Source organism: Lissotriton helveticus, chromosome 10 (assembly GCF_964261635.1).
Source record: "Lissotriton helveticus chromosome 10, aLisHel1.1, whole genome shotgun sequence".
Lineage (NCBI taxonomy): Eukaryota > Metazoa > Chordata > Amphibia > Caudata > Salamandridae > Lissotriton > Lissotriton helveticus.
In genome coordinates, this window is record NC_136071.1 from 354074936 (window position 1) to 354101775 (window position 26840).

A 26840-nucleotide genomic window follows, 5' to 3' on the forward strand; every position below is an offset into this window, starting at 1 on the left:
TTTTATATACACAAAAAACTCTGTTGTGTAGGTCTTTTTCTCTGCTTTTAGAGGCCCTACGTAGTGAGCACACAGTTAATCAGAAACTTCGGACAAGTTTTTCAGTGAGGTCAAGAGAATTAGAAAGAAATGCCTTTAAAAAAAAAAAAAAGACGGCTTGTACAGTAAAACGAGCGACGTGTGGCGAGTAGCAGAGATGGTCAGGAAAGGGGTCACTTCACTTGTGTGATAGACACAGGGCAACAGCGCTAGGAAGGGGGCGGAGTGACGTGATGCTGAGGCGGCCAGGGAGCAGGTATGGAGGTACAAAAACCGAGCGCACGGGAAGGGGTGCTGTGACAAGGTGTAGATGCCGCGTGGGAAGGGAACAGGTATGATGTATACAGCCAGCTGGAGCACAAGGGATGTGGCAGAAGGCTTGAAAGGGCTGGTATGAGTAGAGAGAACCAAATCACGGATTTTGCAGTACGATCATCCTTCGCGCCATAAAAGATCGCGTGAGCCTTTAACCCATAGTGTGCTTGCCTTGTAAACAAGCAATGCAGTGATAAACACACAGGCAAATGCTTAGCGCCGGATTGCTTTACGTGAAGCTAGTGTTTTTTGTTTTATAACCTATGCCACCAATGAAAGGAGGAGACTCTGTAAAAGATTGTACATTTGAATTTTGGAACAGTTACCCTACGCTTCTGATTAGCGTGTATGTACATCAACTGCTGCTCCAGTCACAAAAGCTGCAACTCCACACAGCAACACAGCAACACAGAGCCCTCCTTTCCAGATCTCCAAATGATTTGACGTGAATGAAATGGAATGAAAAGAATGTATAAAGCCCACTATACCCGGAGGTGTCCACACGGTAACGGAAGGCGCCCATAGCTTAAAAAGTGTTGTTTGCAGGAAACATAACAGCTGTCTGTGTGCTGGGCTCGCTCTGGAACACATGAGAAATTGCGATTGAATGAGCAGCCCTCGGCCGATCTGCCTCAGTGTAAAAGGGGCTAAACTTGGAAACAAATGCACTTCAATGTTTTACTCATTATGTCACTGTGCCGAGTTTCAGCTTTTGTAAAATACAAGCCAGCATGAACCAGGCATCACATCGGCCCTGGACGATATAAGCTACTAAGGAGGTAGGGCCACTCGGTGAAGGCACTGGTGGTAACAGCCCCCCCCTCACTCGCAGGTTAAAGGAATGGGCCGGAGACGGCACTTATCTGTGTGTTTAAGAGATCAAGTGAGTGCCAGAAGAGCGAGGCTGAAAGAGAGATAGAGAAAAGAGCGAGAGAGAGAGAGAGAAGAGCAAGAATGAAAGAAAGAAAATCGAGAATAAAAGAAAATCGAGAATGAAAGAGAAAAGAATGAAATAGAGAAAATCGAGAATGAAAGAAGAGCAAGAATGAAAGAGAGAAGAGCGAGAATGAAAGAGAAAAGAGCGAGAATGAAAGAGAGGAGAGCAAGAGAAAGAGAGAACAGCGAGAGAGAGAGAACAGCAAGACTGCAAGACAGACAGAAAGAAGCGAGAAAGTGAGGGGGGGCAAGACTATAGTAAACAGAAACACGAGAGAGAGAGAGAGAGAGCAGGAAAGAGACAAGAAGAGACAAGAGAGTGAAGGTGACGCCGCTTGTGCAACTAAATAAATAAACAAGTGTGGCCAAAGCGGACCGCACTTGTGCAGGCTGGCTCATTATCCAGTGTCTCAAATGTGATCTTTGTGTGCTTACACAAGATGAATGCGTCCTTCTGTAAACCGTTGAAATATCTTCCACCTGCAACCATACTCAAGTAGACCGCCAGTATGTGTGCACACATGGGGTGTGCCAAAGAAACAAAAGAAGGCCAAAGCAAAACGATGGCGACTGTTCCGGCGAGGCGATGTGGCAACATCTAGAGCGCCGATCTTGGAACTGCGGTAGGGGACCTGGCATCGACTCTCCCACACCCACCAAAATGGAAAGACACGCCATCCATCCGAAATGCAAAACAAAACCACGGAAGAAAGCATTCAACGCCTATAGGAAACAAGCTCTCGGCATTGCTGTGGCAGGGGGCGGGGGAGCAGGAGCGCATTCCTTTGAAGTCTGATGGGGGGCAGGGGAGCGGCTTAGAAAGCATTTAACGCCTATAGGAAACAAGCTCTCGGCATTGCTGTGGCTGGGAGCAGGGGAGCGCATTCCTTTGAAGTCTGATGCCGAGGCTCAGACAAATGGTGTTTGATGTGCACGCGCCTGCCTCACAAGAACTGTACGCAATCCGCAGTAGTTTAGTAGCCTTTCAAACCGCTTACTAGAATCTCGCCTATTTATTCCTAACGGAATAAAATAGTCGAGACCTAAGGAAGCGACAACCAGAAGATTTAATTAAAGGTCAGTTTGTTATGCCGGATTTTAGGGATATGGAGGATATTTTTTTTTTAGATAGCATGCAGTTAGTGGATGCGAGAGTGAAGAAATTAACTTGTGATGATTGTGCAATGGTATTGTTTTTTTTTTTGACAGGCACTGTTCTGACAACATTTGCCAGGGCTGCTTTGGGTTTTCCCTCAGACCCTGGCAGGAGCCTCGTACTGCGAAATAAAACCAAACACTGAAAAGTTAGTCGCCAAGATGCAGCAACAACCTTCCAATTAAAATATTTAGATTTTTGCGGATTTTTTAATACAACAATAGTGATAAGAGTATTTGTTTGGTGTGCACTTGTTTGTGTATTTTTTTTGTGAATTACAGGTTGAAATTTAAATAGTAAAAATTGCTTAGTGGTCCCCGGCTTCCAGTAGTGACTCAATGGAGGTCCTCAGGAATCAAAGGTTTGGAAACTATTGTTTTGCACCATAGCGAGCCACTGCCCACTGCACATTCCTGCATGAAGTCAATTGATTACGAACTGCTAGTTTCCAGAGGTTAGAGCTTCATACCACTTAGGACAGACAGCTAGAGAAAAGCAGGAAGGAGATGCAGTCTGCACGCAAATAACCCAATACATGTACATATTTTAATACACTGGTTTGCAACCCTGGAACGGAGCTGCAATTGCAGCTAAACACACACATTGAGAACTAGCCTGCCGCAATCACAGAGCAAGCAACTATAGGAAAATTATTCTCGTTCACCAAGTATCACAAACACTTAAAAAAAGACATATATACTCAACATCTGCAATGTTTGGATAAACAACTCAAAATATGCTGTCATTCGTAGGCGGTTTCTGGAAAAAAGTGAACCTAGACATCAGAGATGTGTGCAAAACAAGAAGAGACACAAATGAGCTGGAAAATCCGAGAAAAAAAAAGATGAAGATCTGGTGTCACTCTAGACCATAATCAACATAATATGCAAGTTTAATTTAAAAAACAAAGTTTGAAATGTAAAGCCAAAACAAGCAGCATTAGTTGTATTTTTTGCAGTATGAAGAACTGAATATTGTGAAATACTAAATTGAGCCAATCATTCCTATGTTCGTTGGTCAGACAGAGCAGGAACACTTCAGTGAACCTACACTTCCCAGCCGGCAACAGCTCCCCACCCAAAACAATAACATTCCTAGTTCAAGCCTTCTTGCTACTTGAACGAAACAGTGCTTGTTTAAAGCTGCGTGCTTAGGTTTTCTTGCAGTTCAAGGTACAGGCAGTAGCCGTACAGCCCCAAACACACAACCAAATTTTCATTCTGGAAAATGATAAACCTAAAACTGTCTCCCCAATTAACATAGTATTCCACTGGTGATGCCGAGGTGTTTTACGTGCATGAAAATAAGTTTAAAATACCTTTAATGAAAGAGGAAAGAGGAAACAATTGCAACAAAGAACAGTTGAAATAGGCAAATCCGGTAGTTGATTTTGAGGACAGTTTTGAATTATAGCCATGGTAGTGAAGCTTAGCCTCAAATTCCTGACAACATTTCGATGAAAAAGTTTTTGTTCTGAATCAAATGCCACTTCGATTACTTCCATTTACACTACCTGGTGAAACTCGATGGAGCAGGAGGGAGGACAGGGTTATCACTGGGCCACGGGGAAGGGAGGGTTTGTGGCAGAAATGGCAATAGGCCAGCAGGAGGACAGGGTCAGACTTATTAAAAAGGCATTCAAATACAATGTTCTGTTGGAAAATTCATTAAAGGACAAAGTTTAAAGTTTAGATAATCTAATCTGGACCTCGCTAGCATATAGGAAAATAATAAATGCTTTTAAAAGTCTATGTAAGAGCAAGTTAAAGGGCATTCTTGGAAGGAAATGAATTGCAAAATAATAAGCAATCTTACTTTGTTCTCAGTCGCCAGGATCACAAGACAACAAGCTTCCACAGGTGCGCTCCCACACTCCAACAGGGAACCAGATGTCAAGGCTTTGGCGCTTTCAGCAGAAAGAGACTGATTTGGAGAGATTCCAGGATCCTGGGCTGAAAAAAGATACAAAGGAGCATAACTGAAGCAAGAGTCTAGAGCATGGTTACTCACACACTTTCTATCGGGGGCTAAATGTACAGTGTGGTTTAAGTCCGAGGGCCGCACCAGTGGGGGCGGGGTCAGTGGGGGAGGGGCGGGGCTAGAGCAACAAAAAAAACTGACCATGAGGTTGATCACTGGTCCCTGTAGCGGACGCCTTCATCCACTGAGCCACCAGACCCGGCATACACACATCTCTCTCTCACTCTGTCTCCCTCACTCTGTCTCCCTTTCCCTCCCTCACTCTCCCTCTCCGTCCCTTTCTTTTCCTCCCTCTCCCTCCCTCCCCCTGTCTCCCTCCCCCTCCCTCTCCCTGTCTCCCTTTCCCTCCCTCACTCTCCCTCTGTCTCCCTCTACCTGTCTCCCTCCCCCTCTCCCTCCCTTTCCCTCCCTCCCTCTGTCTCCCTTTCCCTCTCTCCCTCTGTCTCCCTTTCCCTCCCTCACTCTGCCTCCCCTTCCCTCCCTCTCCCTCGACCTCCCTCCCTCTGTCTCCCTTTACCTCCCTCTCTCGCCCTGTCTCCCTCCTCCTCTCCCTCCTTTTCCCTCCACCACTCTCCCTGTCTCCCTTTCCCTTCCTTTCCCTCCCTCCCTCAGTCTCCCTTTCCTTCCCTCCCTCCCTCTCCCTTCCCCACCCCCTCCCTCCCTCTGTCTCCCTTTCCTTCCCTCACTCTCCCTCCCTCTCCCTCTTTCCCTCCCTTTCCATCCCTCCCCCTCCCTCTGTCTCCCTTTCCCTCCCTCTGTCTCCCTTTCCCTCCCTCACTCTCCCTCTGTCTCCCTTTCCCTCCCTCACTCTCCCTCTGTCTCCCTTTCCTCCCCTCACGGTCTCCCTTTCCCTTCCTCACTCTCCCTCACTCAGTCTCCGTCTCCTTTTTGCTCTCACACTCGGTCTCCCTTTCCCTCCCTCACTTTGCCTCCCCTTCACTCCCTCTCCTTCCCTCCCTCCCTCTCCCTCTGTTTCCCTCTCCCTCTGTCTCCCTTTACCTCCCTCCCTCCTCTCTCCCCCCCTTTCCCTCCCTCACTCTACAGCCGTCTCTCTTTCCCTCCCTCTCCCTCACGCTGTCTGTCTACCTTTCCCTCCTCACTCTCCCTGTCTCCCTGTCTCTCCCTCATTCTGCCTCCCTCCCTTTCTCTCCCTCACTCTCCCTCTGTCTCCCTTTCCCTCCCTCACTGCCTCCCTTTCCCTCCCTCCCTCTCCCTCTTTCCCTCCCTCCCCTTTCCCTCCCTCCCTCTCCCTCCCTCTCCCTCCCTCCCTTTCCCTCCCTCCCTCTCTCTGTCTGTCTCCCTTTACCTCCCTCCCTCTCCGTCTCCCTCCCCCTCTCCCTCCCTTTCCCTCCCTCACTCTCTCTCTGTCTCCCTTTCCCTCCCTCACTCTGCCTCCCTTTCCCTCCCTTCCTCTCCCTCCCTCTGTCTTCCTTCCCCCCCCTCAGTCTGTCTCCCTTTCCCTCCCTCCCTCACTCACTCACTTATGGAGTCTAGCGGTTCGGCCTGCATGCGTGTATAAAGACTCTTTGGGAATTAACATTGGAAACATACTTTTCTTGACCCCCACCCCCCATTTTTCTCAGTCCTCGCTTGACGGATCACCCCAAAACTTCCCATGCACAACAAGAATCACTGAGGCACTTTTTGGTAGGAAATTTCATAAACATTCATCAAACTGTGCCAAAGATTTACTATATGAAAAAGACAAAGTTTACAGGGACGTTATAGTTAGGCTAACATTCCACTGGTACAAAACCAGAGACATTCGGCAGTTATAGTTACCGGAGCCTAGTATAACTTACACCCTGCAACGCACTCACATATTACATCACTCATGACATGGTCAGTGACATCTCACATTACATCACTGATGACATCATTCAGTAATAGTGAGTGTTTTCTAAAAGTTACTCAGTGTTAAACATATATACTAAGATAAGTGGCTGGCGGAGTGCCTGTATGGGTGAGTGAGTGGGTGGGTTTGTCAGTGGGGTATAGAAGAGCGAGTGGGTATGTGAGAGCCTGCATACATGAGTGAGTGGGCAGGCAAAACACGCAGTGGTTTGGCCCGTTTCTTATCAGTTAAGATCAAAGACATTAGTATCACAAAACGTTAGGCCTCACCACATTTCTTAGTATCTCTTTCTTACTACTCACTGACTATGATATTCTGCTAATACATTTTTATTATGTTTTTAAACAGTCATCTGTGGAAATTATCGAGAAGTTTAATGTTTTTTTAACCAATTTTTTTCAAAACACTAAACGTACTGTTTATCTTATTTGGGCTGGTGATTCTATTACACTTTGCCAGTTTTCAGATTCCAGGGTTCGTGGTTTTAGTGATGGCCATGCACATAACGCATTTCTCCCACTCCGCGTATGGTGATGCATTAAATGACCTGGTCCTTAAAAATTACTTTGTTTATCTGAGCGACGTGTATGGTTCAGAGAATGCAAGTGTACCCACGTACACAAGAAATATATCAGGGAGCGCTATGGATTTTTTCTTGGGTCAAGTGAATTGGGTTTTTATCTCTCTGATTTTACAATAGCCAGTAGCTGTGCGAGTGATCACAACCCACTGTCCATCAAGCTGGCCTCCGAAGCTAATCCTACTAAAATAAGTTGCCCCAATAATTTAAAGTTGTCTAGGTTAAAGGCCTTAAATTAAAATGGGAGAAGATTAATCCAGTAGCCTTCAACAATCTTATTGTAGATAAGGCAAGGGATTCTATTATGACCTGCTTACCTGCAGAGGCGGGTGAGGTTTTGATCCAGTCAGTGTTCTAATGTTTGTAACACCATTTCTGATAAACTTATATCGCCTATTCCTTCCCGGGCTAGATCATCACCTCACTGGTTTAAATCTGCATGCTCCACTGCACACAGAACTCTGAAGGCCACACTGAAAAACTGTCCCAGGGAAGCCTCTGAAGTTTATTAGCTGGGGGTTTGTATAAACAAACCTTAGAATCTAGGAAGTTTGACATTAGAAGTAAAGCTTGGGAGGACCTCCAAGAGGCTGGTAAAATGAGAAACAGTGCTAAGTTCTGGGAGGCGGTCAACAGACCCTTCTAGCATGATAAATTTAGTATTGATGCAGTCATTTCAATGGAGGCCAGGGTCACGCACTAAACAAAAATCTTTTCCCCTGCAGATACTACCTTTGTCTATGATCGGAATCTTCCCACTGTTCAAGCACACAATCCCAAAATTATTTTGAAGTCCAGGAGGTTACTGCCCTAAATAAGTGTATTACAGGCAAAGCACTAGGACCAGATGGGTTCCCAGCCAACCTTTTAAAATCAAATCTTCCTCTGTGGCCCCCTCTACTTACAAATCTGTTTAGTTCTCTGGCGGATGGGCCAATCCCCCATCATGGAAGTCTGCTATAGTGGTCCCGATATTTAAAAAAGGGGATCGGTGTCAGATGTTTTGTTATCAGACAATTTCCCTGATAGATTCAAGCGCCAAGATCTTAGGCCATATTGCACCTTTCCGCCTCGAAAATTGGGCCAACACGAACATTTTTGTCAGATGTGCAATTCGAGTTCAGACAGGGCATTTGGACAACTGAGCAATGCCTGAATGTGTACCTAATTTGGAGGAAGTATGTGTAAATTGGGAGTTGAACAGGATTTACTGTCTCTTATAATATACCTCCATCAGGACCTCACACTTAAGATTCACTTGGACCCCTCAGGGGAATGTTCTCCGAGTATTAGATCAATCAGGGGTGTCAGGCAAGCGTGCATTTTTGCTCCATTCCTTTTCCGGTTGTATATAAATGGAATTAGTGAGATTTTGACTAGGACAGTAAAGATGTCCCCTGTATGGGCCATACCCCTATCCCCATTTTATTATAATCGGATGACACAGTTTTAATAGCCCGAAATGCAAATATGCTCCAGTGTCTTTTAGATTTATGTTTAATGTATATGGAGGACATGGATGTTAAAGTAAATTTTTCAAAGTCCTACTGTATGACGTGTGGTAACCTCGGTACCAAGTCAAAGTCTTTTAAGATGGGTGAGTCTGCCTTATTATAGGTTAAAAATTATAATTATCTGGGGATTTTGTTTAACCCAGTCTCTTAGCTGGACTCCGCTTAAAAGACTGAGAGGCCCCTATTTTAAGGAGAAATATTGAAGCCATCTTTAGATTCACTAGTAAGCTTCAAAACAAACCAATTGAAGCAAAGCTGAATATTTACAAGAGTAAGTGTAAGTCAGCATGCGTTTATGGTGCCGGACTTTGGGGGCATAATGTGGAAACTTTACAAAGTGCAGAGAACTGATTTATGCATAGACTTTTATCTGTCCATGGAAGCACTTACTCTTTAATTTGCCATGAAGAGCTTGGCATGTCATTCTTGAAAGATGTGATAGGGCTAGCACCCTTATTACTGTGGACGAAAATGTGGTCATCACAACAGGCCGGATTAACAAGATCTTGTATTTCGGACTGCCTGCTACTAGATGGGGTAGAACAAATACCATGGCTTAAGTACGTTAAGTACGTGAACCTTTCTTTTGAGTGTTTGGGTCTGTCTGATTTTTTCAAATCCCCCATTTAATTGGCCCAACTTTTAAGCTACATGTTTAAAAAAGAGTATCTGGAGCATTGCATAAATAACTGTTTAGATACGGCCCAAAAGATGCAAAGCATTGTAAATTATGCTTAAGTATCAACAACCCCTGGCTTAGAGACTTACTTGGAATGGCTCATATCCCCTACACATAGACTAAGCACTTAGCACTTTAAATTTGCCTCTCTCGCAACACGCGCTTGGACTCAAATCCTACTCTTCTGCAGGAGTAACAATAGCTCAATTCAAAGCGTTAGCCAATTATTTTATGGTTTGCCATTTGTACCAGGAGCCAAGACACCACTTCCTGGCGCCTCTCCAACACAAGGCAAATGTGACACAGTACAAGAAAGGGCCATTGTTTATGCAGACACTAGGCTCACTTGAAGTCTGCTTTGCCGTACTCAATTTAATAAAATCTGGATTTCACATCAGGAGGGGTTATGAACCTTAAAAGTGGTTGTTCTGTCAGTATTTGTTACCAGCAATGCTTTTTGCTCTCATGAAATGTTATGAAATTAATTGACTATTTTTGATTTTATTTGTATCAGTGATATCCGTTTTATATACTTTAATTTAAAAAATCTTTGGTCTGGTATCGTGTTCTTTTATGGCTGCTGGCCGAACAAAGTTTAGCTTGTCTTAACTTGAGTGGGTGTGTGAGTTTTTGTAAGGGTGAGCAAGTGGGTGCGTCAGTGGGTGTATGAGTGAGTGGTCGTGTGAATATCTGTATAGGGACTGAGTGGGTGAGTATGTGGCTGTAATGGTGAATGAGAGGGTGAATGAGTGACTATCGGTGAGTGTTCGGGTGTGTCAGTGGCTGTAAATTGTGAGTGAGAGCGTACATGAGTGGCTGTATGGGTGCTTGAATGGGTGTGTAAGTGGGTGCATGGGTGAGTGAGTGGGTGTGTGAGTGGCTGGAACCATGTGTGCCATTCTTACACAAGTCTTTATCACAATTATGCTTTTCTCAAGCATGCAATTACAACAAAAATGTGAGTTTTTTATAGTTCAGTATAAACAAGGGGTCTCCAACCTTTTCTGCATTAAGAGCTGCTTAAGTTCAGGGGAAATTATCCTGAGCTATTCATATTAGTATTGTTATAGCTACCACACAGATAAGATTACATTAGTGGTCACCATAGTCACAATTACTAGCAGTGATTAGCTCAGCGCATCGGGCAGAGTTTCCAGCAGTATTGTAAAAATCTTTTGTCAATTTCAACTTCGCTATATGGGTAATACATAACACAATGCCCCTGGCACCAAGGCTAGGATATGGTATTAATAAATCTGTCCAATGTCACATGACTTATCAGTCAAATATCAGCTTTGAATATATTTTGGATATTGAACCATTTTCTTCCCAAGGTCAGCCTATGAGTTCTGAAAATGCACACATTTTCGCTTTGAATACACACACTCAACTTTATTATACATGGATTAATTTACCCAAGTCAAATCTACTAATTTGCTGAGATGCACACAGGAGGACTATTTACAGGTAATTCGAGAGCTACCAGAAGCTCACAAGCTACCTGTTGGAAGAAGGCTGGTGCAAACCCTTTATATTATATATAAACAAATATATAAAAAAGGGTTTATACTTACCTGTAAAATATTTACATTACTGTAGTTTTTCGCTGTAAAGCCGTGCATGGTAATATATATATATTCACTAAAAAAACAAAGTTTACAGCAGTGGTTCCCAAACTTTTTCGACCCACAGCTCCCTTGACCAATTGGCCATCGGCCACGTATCCCTGTTACAGTTCTTTTTTTGGCGGTAGAATTTGTGCTATATAAAAAAGCAAAAAAAACGTATATGGCTATACAAGTTTCTGCTTTGAGACCATATTCTCGATCAAAAGTTGTCTTTAAATCTGGATAAGACAGTGCACTGGGCACCTATCCTGGATAAGGAGAAAATGCATCGTTCAATTTGTCACTACCATGAACGTTTTAGGTCGGGCGTTACCCACAAGCTTTTGTTTTTACTTATATGTACAATATATATATATTATTTTTTTTTACGAAGCTGCAAGGCGAAACGCTTCTGTTGGGGGGTTGAGGGGGGTATGCAATAAAGCACTTTGTAAGGATACCAGTGTGCTCTCCTTATTCAGTGCTGACAGAATACGCTGAAAGGGTTTAAATATAAATATATAAATAAATATATATATATAGTATGCTGTAGGTTCCCTCATTAAATCTATGCGGAACCACCCCCTGTGTGTGCTGCTTTCTTTACGAATTAAGGATTCGTGGATTGTTTGTAGCTGTTATAATACAACGGGTACACCCCCGTTCGGGCGTGCACCCGCTCACGAGTGCAACCGGCTGGTGTTTGGAGCATTTGATATATATATATATATATATAGATATATATATATATATATATATATATATATATATATATATATATATATATATATATATATATATATATATATATATATATATATATATATATATATATCAAAGCTCGTTGGGGTGATCAAAATAGAGCAGCACTCAAACACGACGTACTTTTCCCCAGTAAAAGCATTTATTTGGTATGCATGGCTTCATTTCTCAGTTCACATAAGCATATGACTGCCACCTGCCGCGTTTCGTATTACACTTCCTCAAAGGCACAGCAGTCAAAGGAAGCAAACCGGGCCACATCCGCCTTTTTATCTTCTTCACCCATCACATGCTGACATGCAGCTGCTTTGAATAAGCCAATGCGTAATGGTCTATGGGAGGTGTAGTTCGTAACTAATCCATCAATGGTTGCTTCCTTAATATTTGCTGAATTCTCAGCTACCAATGAGCCCCAAGGAATGAAGCCGCGCTAAATCCATGCGCCGTGCTTCCAAGTATAGGTCCCCTTCGCATGGGGTGGTGCTCGCTCAGCGGCTGGTCTGCCGCTTTTAACATCAAAGCTCGTTGGGGTGACCAAAATAGAGCAGCACTCAAACATGACGTACTTTTCCCCAGTAAAAGCATTTATTTGGTATGCATGGCTTCATTTCTCAGTTCACATAAGCATATGACTGCCACCTGACGCGTTTCGTATTACATTTCCTCAAAGGCACAGCAGTCAAAGGAAGCAAACCGGGCCACATCCGCCTTTTTACCTTCTTCACCCATCACGTGCTGACAGATCTTGGTGGTAGTAGCAAATATTCAAACGAGAACTTTGAAGGCCGAAGTGGAGAGGGGTTCCATGTGAACAGCAGTTGAACTTGATGGGTGAAGAAGATAAAAAGGCGGATGTGGCCCGGTTTGCTTCCTTTGACTGCTGTGCCTTTGAGGAAGTGTAATACGAAACGCGTCAGGTGGCAGTCATATGCTTATGTGAACTGAGAAATGAAGCCATGCATACCAAATAACTAATAGTTTCTTACCTGTCGGTGTAGTTTTGCAGCTTGAAGATCTTTCTGGATTCACTATGCTGTGCATTATTCCGCAATCTGGTGGTTGGGTCCGGAATCGTAGTCTTTTTTCTCTCTTTTTTTTCTTTTTTGTCGTAGCCCAGGTGGGCGTCGACGTCCCACCATTTGGTGTACCTTTGGTGACGTCGGCGTGCTTCCGGCGGAAGATACCACCCTTGGGCGCCATCTTCGGATTCTTTTTTCTGTCTCTTTTTCCTTTTTTGTCTTTGTAGTGAATCCATGGCTATGTTTGTTAATCGTTTTTCAAAGTTAGTCTTTCCACGTATCATGTAATTGTTCCAACTTGCTTTCTTTTCCATCTGTTTCCACCCTCTTTTCCAGCCTCATCTTTCTGGCGGAGGCGGGTGGGTTCGCTAGGGAATCCAGAAAGATCTTCAAGCTGTAAAACTACACTGACAGGTAAGAAACTATTCGTGTTGCAGCGTGAATCTTTCTGGATTCACTATGCTGTGCATAGATTTTGTAGCGGTTTTCGTTACTTTTGTGGCGGTTGGGTGGTAGATGACCGTTGGGTGTTGAAAATATGTTGAAGCACTTTTTGCCCTACTTGTGCTTCTTTGTTCATCTGTACATCCACGCAATAGTGCTTAGTGAAAGTGTGTACTGAAGCCCATGTTGCCGCCAGGCATATGTCCTGAATTGGTGTGTTGGCCAGAAAGGCAATTGTTGCTCCTTTCTTCCTGGTGGAGTGGGCCTGTGCCCCTCCTGTTAGCTCCTGGCCAGCTTGTTTGTGGCAGAATTGAATGGTCTGTGCGATCCATCGAGCTATGGTGTTTTTAGTTACTGGTTTGCCCATGTAACTGTTTGCGAAGGACACGAAGAACTGTTTTGTCTTCCTGTGCTCCTTCGGTCTTTCAATGTAGTGCATCACAGCCCTTCTTGCGTCTAGGGTGTGGAGCGACCTCTCAGCGCTTGTGGTGGGGTTTTGGAAGAAGCTAGGGATCTGAATACTCTGATTCATGTGGAACCTTGACACCACCTTTGGCATGAAGTGAGGGTCAGTTCTCATCACGACCCTGTCACTGTGTATCTAGATGTAGGGTTCCTGCAGTGTGAGTGCCTGCAGCTCGCTCACCCTTCGTAGCGAGGTGATTGCTACCAGAAGAGCCGTCTTCATTGTCAACATTTGCAGTGATGCTTTATGGATGGGTTCGAAAGGTGCTTTCATGAGCTCCGTCAGTACCACATTTAAGTTCCAGGCCGGTGGCGGCATTCTTTTTGGCGGCGCTATTCTTTTAGCTCCTTCCAGGAATCTTTTTACGACTTGGGATGTGAAGAAGCTTCTCCCTGTTTCTCCTCTTGTGTATGCCACAATCGCTGCCAGGTGCACCCTCAGCGAGGATGAGCTTAGTTTAGCCTTAATTAGGTGCGTGAGATACCTTAGCACCGTGGATTCCTTGGTCAGTTTCCTTTGGAGCTGTTTCTTGCAACACCATTGAGTGAATCTTTTCCATTGTTCTCCATAGCACTTGCGTGTGCTGGGCCTTCTTGCCTCTCGCAGCACCCGCAGGGTGCTCTCTGGTAGTTTCAGGTGTGCGAATTCTAAGTCCTCAGGAGCCAGGCTGAGAGGTTGAGGCTCTCTGGCTCTGGGTGTAGGATTTCTCCGTTTTCCATGGAGAGTAGGTCTCTTCTTTTTGAGAACTTGTGGGGGGGGCCCTGCGCCATCTCCATTATCTGAGAGAACCAGGTCTGTCTGGCCCATTGTGGTGCCACAAGGATGAGCGTCATGTTGCTCTTCATGCATTTGTTGAGAACCCTGGGGATCAGAGGTATCGGGGGAAAAGCGTAGGCAAATGTTTTTGACCAGCTTATCCATAGGGCATTCCCCTGGGACAGTGCCTCTGGTTGCCTGGATGCAAAGTATTGGCATTTTGCATTCCGGTGTGTTGCAAATAGGTCTATTGTTGGGGTGCCCCATTTCCTGAATAGACTCTCTGTTTCCTGACTGTTGAGTTCCCACTCGTGGGACGCTGAAGCCTGCCTGCTGAGCCAATCCGCTTCTACATTGTCCTTCCCTGGCAGGTGTATGGCTAGCAAGTCTATTTTTAGTGGTATAGCCCATTTCCATATCTCCTGTGCCAAGTTTGACAGAGGGAACGATTGAGTTCCCCCCTGTTTGTTTATATAAAACATCGTTGTGGTGTTGTCTGTTTGTATTAGCACCTTCTGGTTGTATAGGTGTTTCTGAAAGGCCTTGAGGGCTAGCAACACCGTTTTCAGTTCCAGGTAGTTGATGTGCCTGACTGCATCTGTAGGGCTCCACAGACCCCTCACTCTGAGCCTGTTCATGTGTGCGCCCCACCCCTTCTGGGATGCGTCTGTGGTGATGGTCACTGTTGGGTCCGGTGGTGTTAGAGGTTTCCCTTCTGTTATTCTCTCCTTGGTCCACCACCTTATCTCTTCCTGCACCCTGTGCGTTACAACCACTAGATCCTCCCAACTTCCTGTAGCTTGTGACGATTGTTGTTGCAGCCACTCGTGGAGTGGTCTCATTTGCAGGCGTACATTGGGGACCAGGTGTATGCATGATGCCATCATCCCCAAGATCTTGCTCACAGTCCTCACTGTCAGAGCTCGCCCCTTCTGATAGTGACGTTTCTCCCTCAACAGACTGAGCGTTCTCTTCTCGCTCGGTAGGACTCTGCATTGGACGGTGTCGATCTGGGCTCCCAGGAAGATCTTCACCTGCTCTGGTCCCATCGAGCATTTTCCCCAGTGTATGGAGAACCCCAGGTTTGCTAGCGTTCTTGTCACCTGTTCTGCATGCTCTTTCATGTCCTGTAACAGCTTGCCTTTACCAGCCAGTCGTCGAGGTAGGGGTACACTTGTATCCCCTTTCATCTTAGGTGTGCGGCCACTGCCGCGAGGCATTTGGGGAACACCCTTGGTGCGGACTTTAGGCCGAAAGCCAGGGTCGTGAACTGGTAGTGATCCTTGTTTACTGTGAACCTTAGCATGTGCTTGTGCTGCCTGTTCATGGGGATGTGCAGGTACGCATCTTTGAGGTCTATGGTAGACAAGAAGTCTCCGGTTTTTATCTGTGGGATGACCTCTTGTAGGGACGTCATTTTGAATTTTTGAGTTTTGACGTATTTGTTCAGGAACCGTAGGTCCAGGATGGGTCTTAGACTTTCGTCCACATTTGGCACTGGGAAGTAGTTTGAGTACACTCCCTTGTTCCGTTCTTTGAAAGGCACTCGTTCGATGGCCGCTTTGAGGAGCAGTTCTTGGGCTTCCTCTTGCAGTAGTTACAGCTCTCTTCCCGAGTGCTGTCTTTTCTTTGGTTTTCTGTTTGGTGGCTTCCTTTCCAACTCTATGCAGTATCCGAACTGCATAATATTGAGTATCCATTTGTCTGTTGTTATTTTTCTCCACTCCTTGAGAAAAAATCTTAATCTTCCTCCTACCGGCGTTACATGTTCCTTTGTGTCTTGTCCGTGTAGCCCTCTCCTCTTTGTTTTTCCGTGCTCCTCCCCCGGAGGGATTGGGTGGCGGAGCACCTTCTCTCGTCTGAAGTCACTTAGAGGGGGGTTGCTCACCGCCTCTCCTTCTCTGGCCCCGTCCATTTCCTCTTGACCGAAAGGACTGGCCCCTGCTTTGGTAGTTTCAGCCTGGCCTCTGCTGGCTCTGGTGGCCTTGGTTGTCACTCTGTTGCCCCTGGTGGAAACTCTGGTGAGAATCTCCTCGCTGATTTCCACCTCTGCCGTTCGGCCTCCGTGTAGGGGTGCCCCTTCTCATCCCTCTGAACTGCAGGGCCCCCATGGACCTTGCCGTCTCGTTGTCCTTCTTCAGTTGGGTGAGCTTCTCATCAACTGGGGCTCCGAACAGTGTTTCACCGTTGAAGGGTGTGTTCAGGATGTTATTCTGAACCTCAGCCTTGAATCCTGAGATCCTGAGCCAGGCTTGCCTTCTTTCTGTGATGCCTATGGCCATCAGTCTGCTGGATGTTTCTGCCCCATCCAAGGCTGTCTTCAGGCACGAAATGGCGATGCTCTTCCCCTCTTCCACAAGGTGTGATGCCCTCTCACGGTATTGTTCAGGGAGGTGATTGAGCAACTGTCCCATTTCATCCCAATGCTGGTATTGATGCCTATTCAGGAGGGCGTTGGAATTCGCCATCCGCCAGTGCGTTGCGGCGTTCCTCTCAATCTTCCTGCCAGTTAGATCCATCCTCCTGCTTTCTTTGTCAGGTGGGGGTCCAGACGTTGTTGGGACGTTTGCCCTTTTCCTGGCCGTTGCAGCGATTATAGAATCTGCTGTGACGGATCCCTTGATGTAAGCTGGGTCTTGTGAGGAGAATTTGTATTTCTTCTCTGTCCTCGGCGTTACAGATCTGCATGTAGCCGGGTCCTTGAAGGCCTCCTTCCCCTGGTCTGTGATACTTTTGAGCATGAACTGGCTTCTTGTCTGTATGGGGAGTAATGTCTCGAGCAGGAAGTCTGCTTTTGGCTTTTCCTCTTCCAGCTTACACCATAAGCTGCTGCTGCCTTCCTTACCACCTCATTGTATGCCCCAATGTCATCCGGTGGAGAAGGCCTCGAGGGGTATGTTTCCACTGCCTCCTCTGGGTTTTCGGCCTCGATGTCCTGCCATTCCTGGTCTTGGGCCGTCGAGGAACCTGAGCCGTAGGTAGACTGCTGTTCCCCGTAATCCCCTTCAGTGTAGTAGAGGTCTTCCTCCTCTTCGTGCTCCAAAGGCTCCGGAGTTTTCGGCAGCTCTTAGGCGTCGAACTCCTCGAGTTCCTGTGCCTCAGCGACGGTCGGTGCCGGCTTCGAGGGGATCTTGTAGCTTTTCATCTTTTCATCGAAGTCCTTCCTTCTCTGAAGGATGTTCTCCATTTCGGCCTAGAGCCTTCTTCTTTTCCTCAGCATTTCTGCGGCCTGTTCGTCTTCGAGCGTTTTGGCCGCTCTTTTCGGCGGCGACGTCGAAGCATTCTTCGGCTCTTTTTCTTTCGACGTTGAAGTCGAAGTCGAATGCCCTTTTTCGGGGGCTTGCTTCGATGGCCTCTGCTTTTCGCTGGCCTTCTGCCTCCGGGAGTCCTTCTCGGAGGATCCGCTGGGCTCTTTTTCGGAGGATGCAGCTTCGGTCGTCGATTTGTTCGGCGCCGGTGCTCCTTTCGAGGCTCTGTGCTCAGACTTTCGAGAGTCTGCCTCAGGTTTTCGAGGCCCTGTGGGAGTTTTCGGGGTCGTAGACTCTCCTACCTTATCAGGCGTTTTCTTATCGGTCTCAGCGACCGTGAAGTCATCTGGGCCTTCGGCGATGTTGTCCTCGTCGTCGGTGGAGAGGCCAAGTTCATAAAGCGTCGGGGCTTGGCCCTTGCCCTGCATCGTGTGGTGAGCCGTCCTCTGTCTTTCTCGAATTCGGAGTGTCTTCGGCTTGAAGACGGAGCAGGCGTTGCAGTCTCTGCTCTCGTGGTCGATTGGCAGGCAGAGGTTGCAGACTGGGTGCTGGTCCTTCTGTGCGAACTTGTGGTGGCAGTTCTTGCAGAATTTAAAGGGCGTCTTGTACATCCCTGCACTCAGGGGGCCCCCTGTGTGCGCATTCCTTGAAGGACGTCGAAGATTTCGAAGTTCTCTCCTTTCTTCGTCGTCTCCTCTCTAAAGGTCCTCTTCTGTCGATGTTCTCAGGTCTTCACCTGTGAATATTTGCTGTATTTTCTTCTTTCCTCCTCCAAAAACTTCTGGAGCTTCACGCGACGATCCAGACCCAACGGCGGAAAAAAGAATCTGAAGATGGCGCTCAAGGGTGGTAGCTTCCGCCGGAAGCACGCCGACGTCACCGAAGGTACACCAAATGGTGGGACGTCGACGCCCACCTGGGCTACGACAAAAAAAAAAATACAAAAAAAAAGACTACGATTCCGGACCCAACCACCAGATTGCGGAATAATGCACAGCATAGTGAATCCAGAAAGATTCACGCTGCAAAAATGCTTTCACTGGGGAAAAGTATGTCGTGTTTGAGTGCTGCTCTATTTTGGTCACCCCAACAAGCTTTGATGTTAAAAGCGGCAGGCCAGCCGCTGAACGAGCACCACCCCATGCGAAGGGGACCTCTAGTTGGAAGCACGGCGCATGGATTTAGCACGGCTTCATTCCTTGGGGCTCATTGGGAGCTGAGAATTCGGCAAATATTAAGGAAGCAACCATTGATGGATTAATTACAGACTACACCTCCCATCGACCATTACGCATTGGCTAATTCAAAGCAGCTGTATGTCAGCACGTGATGGGTGAAGAAGATAAAAAGGCGGATGTGGCCCGGTTTGCTTCCTTTGACTGCTGTGCCTTTGAGGAAGTGTAATACGAAACGCATCAGGTGGCAGTCATATGCTTATGTGAACTGAGAAATGAAGCCATGCATACCAAATAAATGCTTTTACTGGGGAAAAGTACGTTGTGTTTGAGTGCAGCTCTATTTTGGTCACCCCAACGAGCTTTGATATATATATATATATATATATATATATATATATATATATCGCACAACAGTTCCGGTATGACGCCAGTCACGCTCGCGGGTGGTTCGAGGTAGGGCTCCCGGTCACCCAATAAATTCAAACAAGCAATCCATTCGTAAAATAGTCGTACTCTAAACACTGGAGTTGCTGGTGCACGAAAATTTATTTGGCAGGAAACAACGCGTTTCACCTTTCGGCTTGATCACGTTTCAACCGTGAAACCAAAAGTGTGTCCTTATAATTCATTATACAAAATAAAAATAGGACTAATCACCCTAAGTGTATACAAACAATGAATCTTCGTGGCGGCCATGACTAGCAGATTACAAATGCATGATTGAGTATACACTTCTCATTTATAAATCAATTTTCTACGGTCTTTCCACTCGTAGAAATAAACATTAGAAATTCTAGAAATATCAAACAGAATTTTATGATTTTTAACCACTTGGGAGCTAGTAAACAAACCTCCCCAGTGCTGCGCTGTCCATTATCCGGTGCTGAACTGGACGTCCAGCGGTCGCACGCAGCACTGGGGAGGTAGTGCCCGTGACGACCCTTGGCCGACGGCAGCACTTAAGGGGTTAACATATTTGAAATATAATCAAAATATTCCGGAAATATACAGGAGTATAGCGCAAAATTATCACTGGATATTGATAATATATCAGTTGGTTCATTTCATGAGTTACAGGTCTTTGCATGTATTTCATTTTACTCAATAAAGTTGACATATTCAAAACCACGTGATACTCTCATTTTTGGCTATACATTGCCTCCAAAACCAAATAAAAGGTATTTGCGATGATACCTGCAGTAGTTTCTATAAGTCCTTGCCCAAGTGGGCATATATACATCAACTCATTCGGAACACAACCATTATTTCAGTGTTCAATCCAAAACTGCTATGAATGCATTTGTAATCTGCTAGTCATGGCCGCCACGATGATTCATTGTTTGTATACACTTAGGGTGATTAGTCCTATTTTTATTTTGTATAATGAATTAGAAGGACACACTTTTGGTTTCACGGTTGAAACGTGATCAAGCTGAAAGGTGAAACGCGTTATTTCCTGCCAAATAAATTTTCGTGCACCAGCAACTCCAGTGTTTCGAGTACGTCTATTTTACGAATGGATTGCTTGTTGGAATATATATATATATATATAAAAAATATACATACTTTTAGGGGCTGTCAGCCCTGTTCATCCATTATTAGTCTACAGTGGTGTCATTCAAATTTTGCTTCTACCCATCACAACACAGGGAATTGGGCACAAAGTAGGCCCACTTTAACCATTGATTTACCCAACTAAGAGCTATGGCACTTTGCTCTTGCACAAAGTGCACCGTAATGCTCATTAATCAGACTTGTAGCAGAGACCTTTTATAGCGATGGTTAATGCAGCATCAGTTCACAGCGAAGGGAAAGAGAATGCATTAAAATGGCAAATGCAATCCAGGCAGCCTGTTGTTTCTGTACAGCACCAGATACTGAAAGAGGATACATGTAAATCTCTACTGTATACATTCTGGAATCAAAATTATATCACACAATTTGTTAAAGGGGTAAACCTGAGAACCTACAGTAATTTAGAGGCTAGACTAATTATTATGAACAAAGGACTGATTGTAGAAAAACATGTTAACACCAGCCTGACTCACAACTCCAAAACAGGGTCCAGATGTAAAATAGCAGTATTCCAGCAAAGCTGAGAGTGCAACAGTGAAAAAAAAAACGGAGTCACCTAAAGTGTGTAGGGCAGGGGTATCATTCTTCTGAAAAACTGTGCTTTTTGTCTGGATGAGGTGGCTTACAAATAGGGAAACACGATAAGTAGAACTTGTCCTTCAGCAATCACAATGATACAACTAGAGTTGCTGTTCCCAAGTCTGGAGGTATGTGCTCATACTGGCATCTAGTGGCGGTTATAGGACCTGCAGATCAAAGCTTCACTGATGAAGAATGTGTGCAGCACTGATAATTTTGTAGTGACTGCGGTGTACCTGGCTTGGTTTGGTGGTGCGCCTGGGTGCCACGGCACAAAGGTTGGAACTACTGGGTTACAGGGATGTTATAGTTAGGAAATAGAATTACAAAAACAGGAAACGTTATAGTTAGGCTCAGATTTCACTCGTACAAAACCAGTATAATTCAGCAGCTATAGTTTACCCGAGCTAACTATAACGTACGCCCTCGCAATGCAATGCTTATTACCTCACATATTACATTAGTCATGATATAAAATTTACAATTTTCTTTGGCCCCGGGGAAGTGGTGATCCTCGTGGCAGAGGGGGGAGTTGGTGGTCCCTGGGGGGAGGTGTCTGTGGGGCTTATAAAAAGTTGGTGGTCCATGGGGGGAGGTGTCTGTGGGGCTTATAGAGCCTCAGGTGGGGGGCCCCATGAACACCCTCCTTTTAAAAAGGAAATGTTCCCAGGGCCTGGCCTACCCATGGGCTCTATTCAAAATAAGTGCAGGAGCATGTACTTTTTTTGTTGATTTGCAGCTCCGTTGCATTTACAGGGCAATTTTCATTTTTTTTTAAATGCTGTTTTGTCCTATGACCAAAGCTAAGGGGTCAAGGTATTCCTTCCCTGCCCCAATTTTTTTTTTTTAACGTTTTTTGTGGGACTCGGCTGAAGCCACGTCGCAAGATAGCTACCAACACTTTTAATTGAAGTGTTGGCAGCCAATCAGATTTGAGCACAGGGACTGCCGGATCATCGGAGGATCTTCGTCCATATATATTCAAATTTGTTCTTTTACGAAGTCAAAAACTACTGAACAGTATTGGAATCCCTTGCTCCCCTCACCTTGAATTCAGATAATTGTCTACTAGTAGGCAACTTTAATCATCATTTAGACATTTCTTCAGACCCTGATTCCGCCTGTTTGATGGCAGCTATGGAATCTCTGGGTCTCTCTCCTAAAGCACTCAGCCCCACTCATATAGAGGAACACACGTTGGACACCATCTTTTCTAATATACACAACATAGTAGTGGAACCTCCCATAGCCTTGACTTGGACAGACCATCTTGCACTAAAATTCTTGTTAAAAATCCCCAACGCTAATGACATGGATACGGCAATGATAAAGGAAAGAACAGTGTTTATTGATCGTGGGTGTCCCAAGAAATGGAGTAAGATCTGGGGGGCATGGAATGCGTTCAGGGGCAATATCTGTGAGCCACCAGAGGACCAAGTAGATGAGGGGTTGGATGAAAAAGCCTAGATGGGGGGATGTGTGTGGCGGGCGGAGAGGTGGATACGACCTAGATGTATTATGTGTTGCTGTAATGATGAACTGGAAATGTATAATGATGTTTTTAATATGTACAAATACTGTCTGGAGGGAATATACCTTGCTAAAGCTGATTATAATAAAAAAGAGTTAAAAAAAATAATAATCCCGAACGCTATCAATAAACATTAGTACATCCTGGGATCTCGGAGACCATGGTGGAAGGTGACCCTTACCTCATTCACCTCTGCTTTTAAACCCCCAGTCTTTCAGAACTGTGCAGACAGTGATGTAGCACTGGAAACGCTGGAAGACTCTCTGGCTAAAGCACAGGACACGATTGCCCCACATAAAGTAGGCAAGACCTGGGAAAGGTTAGCCCCTGCACCATGGTATACCGACAGTCTTAAGAAAGAAAAAGCTGCCCGTTGAAAATGGGAAAGGAAATGGAGGAAATCAAAACAGGGGGATGATAAATTAGCCTATAACGGCTCTTAGAGCATACTTAATAAAGTGCAACTTCGCTAGAAGATCCCACTTAGGGGCTAGAATCAGTGAAGCTAAAAACTCCTCCAAAGAGCTGTTCAAGATTCTTAAAGATTTCACCAACCCGATGGTTAATAATCCCTCTATCCCGTTGACTCAAAAGTTCTGTGATGATCTTGCAACTCACTTCAAGTTAAAGACCGATCAAATCTATAGCTCTTTTCGCATGGAGGAGGATCTTAGCGCAGCCGCACATAACCACGAAGCTCCAGATCCTATCTCCCCCCCATTGGAAGTTTTTAATGCTATCACTCTGGAGCGAGCCCAGTCCTTACTAGCACAGATAAAATCGGGCTCCCCTCTTGACCATGCCCCCCCCCCTCTTTCATCATCTCAGCCCTTGCCCCGGCACTTGCAGCATCTATCACTGAAGTCTGTAACTTATCACTAACCACAGCCATCTTCCCTCAGGAATGGAAGAAGGCTTGAATAAGACCCATTCTCAAAAAAAACCTGGCCGATCCACTGGAGATGGACAGGGAATCCAGAACCCCCAGTGGTAGTGAGCTGAGTCCACTAAGGGCCTTAATAGAGCCATGGGATTGGCAGACCTATGGCGTGAACTCAACCCCAACACACAATTCACCTACCTCTCTGCTGTACACAGTAGTCACTCCTGATTAGACCACACATTCACTCATCTGATCAGTTTTGTAATGCATCCCATAAAGTGCATGGCATCGCAGACCACTCCCCAGTGGAGGTGCTACTAAGCAGCCCTGCCAGGGGGACAACGCTGTGCCATAGGATAGACACTTGGCATTTAAAGGATAGAACCCTTCAGGACAAGATAAGAGGACGGACATAACAATACTTTCAAGAAAATATGGGCAATCTGCAGCCATGCATAGGCATTGACTGCGGGGAAAAAGAAGAAACAAAGGATAAAGTGTAAGGTACTGGAACAAGAGATTACTGAGCTAGAAACTTGTATGCTGGAAGGAGGAACAGCCAGCCCCCAGCTCCACCATAAGTTCTGATCTAAGCAACAGGAGTTGAGAGAATTAGCGGAGAATAAGTTTCACACTTGTGCACCGGTGTCACAGCGCAGACTATATGATATTGGAAATAAAGCCATCAAACTGATAGAGTGTCTAGACAAAAGACATAGGGGAAGGAACTGGGTTTTAGAAGTTCAAGTTGAGGGGAAGGAACTTCATACAACTGGGGAAGCCACTGCAGAGGCATTTGTGGACAACTATAAAGACGCATAAGCGTCGAAAATCATCAGGTTAGGAGAAGACTGTAGAGCTCCTGAAGGACATTTCCCTTCCTGCTCTCTCGGACGATGACAGAGACACACTAGAACAAGACTTGATGATTGAGGAGATAGAAAGGGCAATTCGAGAGCTGCAGTCGGGGAAGGAGGCAGGGCTCCATGGCCTCCTAATGGAACTCTACAAATGCCTAGCAGACAAAGTCGCAGGACACATGCTAGACATGTTCCTGCGGCCAGAGAAGACAGTTGCTTGTTGGAGGATCGGAGAATAGCCACCATTGTGGTTATCCCTAAGAAAGGTAAACGGCCAACGGCCTGTAGTACCTACGGACCTATATCACTGTTAAACCTAAAGGCCAAGATACTGGTGAAGGCCCTGGCTAACAGGCTGGGGGAAATGATAGCCACAGTGTTCACCCGGACCAATCTGGCTACATGTCGAATAGGGGTACACGATTACACCTATGGAGTATGAACACAACTCCTCAGGCTGAAAGAGCTGTGCTGCTCTCATTCAATACTGGGATGGCATTCAATAGCATTGAATGGAGATATCTATTTGCCTCCCTCACCAATCAGGGATTTAGTCCTCGATTCTGCAGCTGGGTCAAACTCCTCAATCAGGGCCCGCTGGCAAGAGTGCGAGTCAACAACGCTTGCAAAAGGGCACGAGGCAGGGCTGCCTCCTATCCCCAATGATATTCACGCTTGCGCTCGAAACCATGGTGGCCTGATTCACCAGGACCCACTTATACGGGGTATCAGCAGAGAGGGAGACTGGGAAGAACGGATCTCGCTTTATGCGGATGATATATTGCTTTACACCACGCAGCCCCACCGCACAATTGATAGAACAATGCATCTCTTTCAGCTTTTCAAAGACTAATACGGTTCCCACATCAATTGGGACAAGTCCCCGATATTTCCCCATTGCAGGGGACATCCCTACCCTATCGTCATGGTGTGTAGCCCCAATAGTACAAGTCTGTTTTCAATACCAAGACATCTACATTATGCGTGATGCTGGGGAGTTACTTAAAAAAAAATTAATCCCACAATTAGATCGCCTTTGGAGTAACGTTGCCCACAGGTGGACGCTTCCATTGTCCTTGAAGAGCAGAGGTGTTCTCTTCAAGATGATGACCCTTAAGCACCTGCTCTATGTTCTACAGAACACTCCATACAAAATATCTCCAGATTTCTTTAAGAAAGTTGATAGGGAATTGCGGTAAATACTGTGGGATTGGGGTAGTTCAAGAATCGCACTTTGTAAACTCCAAAGTGGGGTATAAGAGAGGGGGGCTTGCAGTTCCGGACATAAGCAAGTACTACTGGCCAGCCCAGTTAATAGCAATAAATGACTGGGTGCTCGCAGATAGCGCTGAACGGCATACCGCATGGATCAGAAGGCCAAAGGCAGCCGGGGCTACCCGCCAATACTATACAGGAAAGGACGGGAGGAAGCATTGCCGACCCACACTTAGCCAGTGGCGAGGGCATGGAGAGAAGCCAGTAGATTCATGCGATGGGAGGACAAACTTACGGACAGGACTCCACTATGGGACAGTGACCTCCCATGGAAGGTTGGAGACCTAAAGGGGTTTTCCAGATGGGAGGTGCAGGGCATTAAACAATTGGGAGATGTGTGGCGAGGACAGGGTCTGATAACATTTGAGGAGCTGAGTTAGAGCGTTTTTAGACATCTACAATTGGGGCATGCACTGAGGCGACATATACTGGGGGAGAACAATTGCCAGAGTCAGGGATATTAGAGGAGCCCCTACTATTAGATCCCATCTAAGACAAAGTCATCTCTCTGACATACAAGAAATTAATTAACAACTTCCCTGACCCGCAGAAGGCGTGAGGGAAGCATGGGAGGAGGACATTGAACTTATTGAGGATGACTGGATGGAGGCAGTGTAGAGCCCCCAAAGAGGTTGCTATACAGGCACGTTTCTGCTTAATCCAGCTGGGGTCAAAGTGCAGAACATGTGGTATTCCAGAGTCGTGGCTGCCAAAGGAAATGGGAGGTTTGGGACATTTGGCGTAACTAGAGGATAGTGACTGGTTGCCAAACAAAGATGAGTGACATTCTGAGGGTTGGACCCGGTTAGAGGATTCACCTTTGTTCTACTGTGATGTTTATGCAAATGAACGTTGGGAACTTTTTACTTGATCCTGGTGGAATTTGTGCCTTACTGTGACTTGTATCTTTGTGATGCCTATTGTGCATATGATCAAAGTAGGTTTGTTATACACTGAGCAACTGTTTAATAAAAAGAATTACAAACATAAAAAAAAAGCCTTTTGACAGGCCCAAAACCTCCCATTTAACATCAATACGATCCGACCCATTCAAGGTAGGTTTTGCAGCCCACAGGGCAGGGTGCATGGTATTTAAAAGTAGGGCATTCAGAAATGTAATGTTAACATGTCCTTATAGTGACTAGCACCCAAAAGTACGAGTTACTTACCTTCGGTAACGATGTATCTGGTAGAGACGATTCTAGCCGCAGATTGCTTCACATAGAATTACTCCCAGGCGTGAGGCTGGATCCAGAAACTTTTTTGCCACAGCATTCCTGCGCGCCGGGGTGGGACGACATCACGCGACTCCGCCTAGGCGTCGTCCACGCATGTGACGTCAGTGAGGTCACATAAGACCCGCACCAGCGTGCCTCCGTCAGTTTCTTCGGAGAACTTTTCTGCACCACAACGCGGAACCACCAGATAAAAAACTGTGGAAGCATGGGAACAGTGTGCGAAAAGCAGAAAATTTGGAAAGAAACAGCGACTAACATCACCCACAGTAGTGTCACACCGCAGAACCAGTGCTTTAAATGGGCCGGTACTCACCGGTACTTCCGAATTTTCTGGCCCTCAGTACCAGCACTTTTCTTAGGTCAGG

The 26840-nt window shown here is 45.8% G+C and overlaps 1 protein-coding gene across 2 annotated transcripts in view; it reads right to left on the reverse strand.

Moving 5' to 3' along the window:
* Nucleotides 1–26840, reverse strand: part of CCM2 (CCM2 scaffold protein) — a 349754-nt gene that overhangs the window by 50475 nt on the left and 272439 nt on the right. For both annotated transcript variants that reach the window (XM_078662564.1, XM_078662563.1), the window contains one exon: nucleotides 4262–4398. In XM_078662564.1, coding sequence (XP_078518690.1) covers nucleotides 4262–4398 — 137 coding nt within the window. The remainder of the gene's footprint in view (nucleotides 1–4261; nucleotides 4399–26840) is intronic.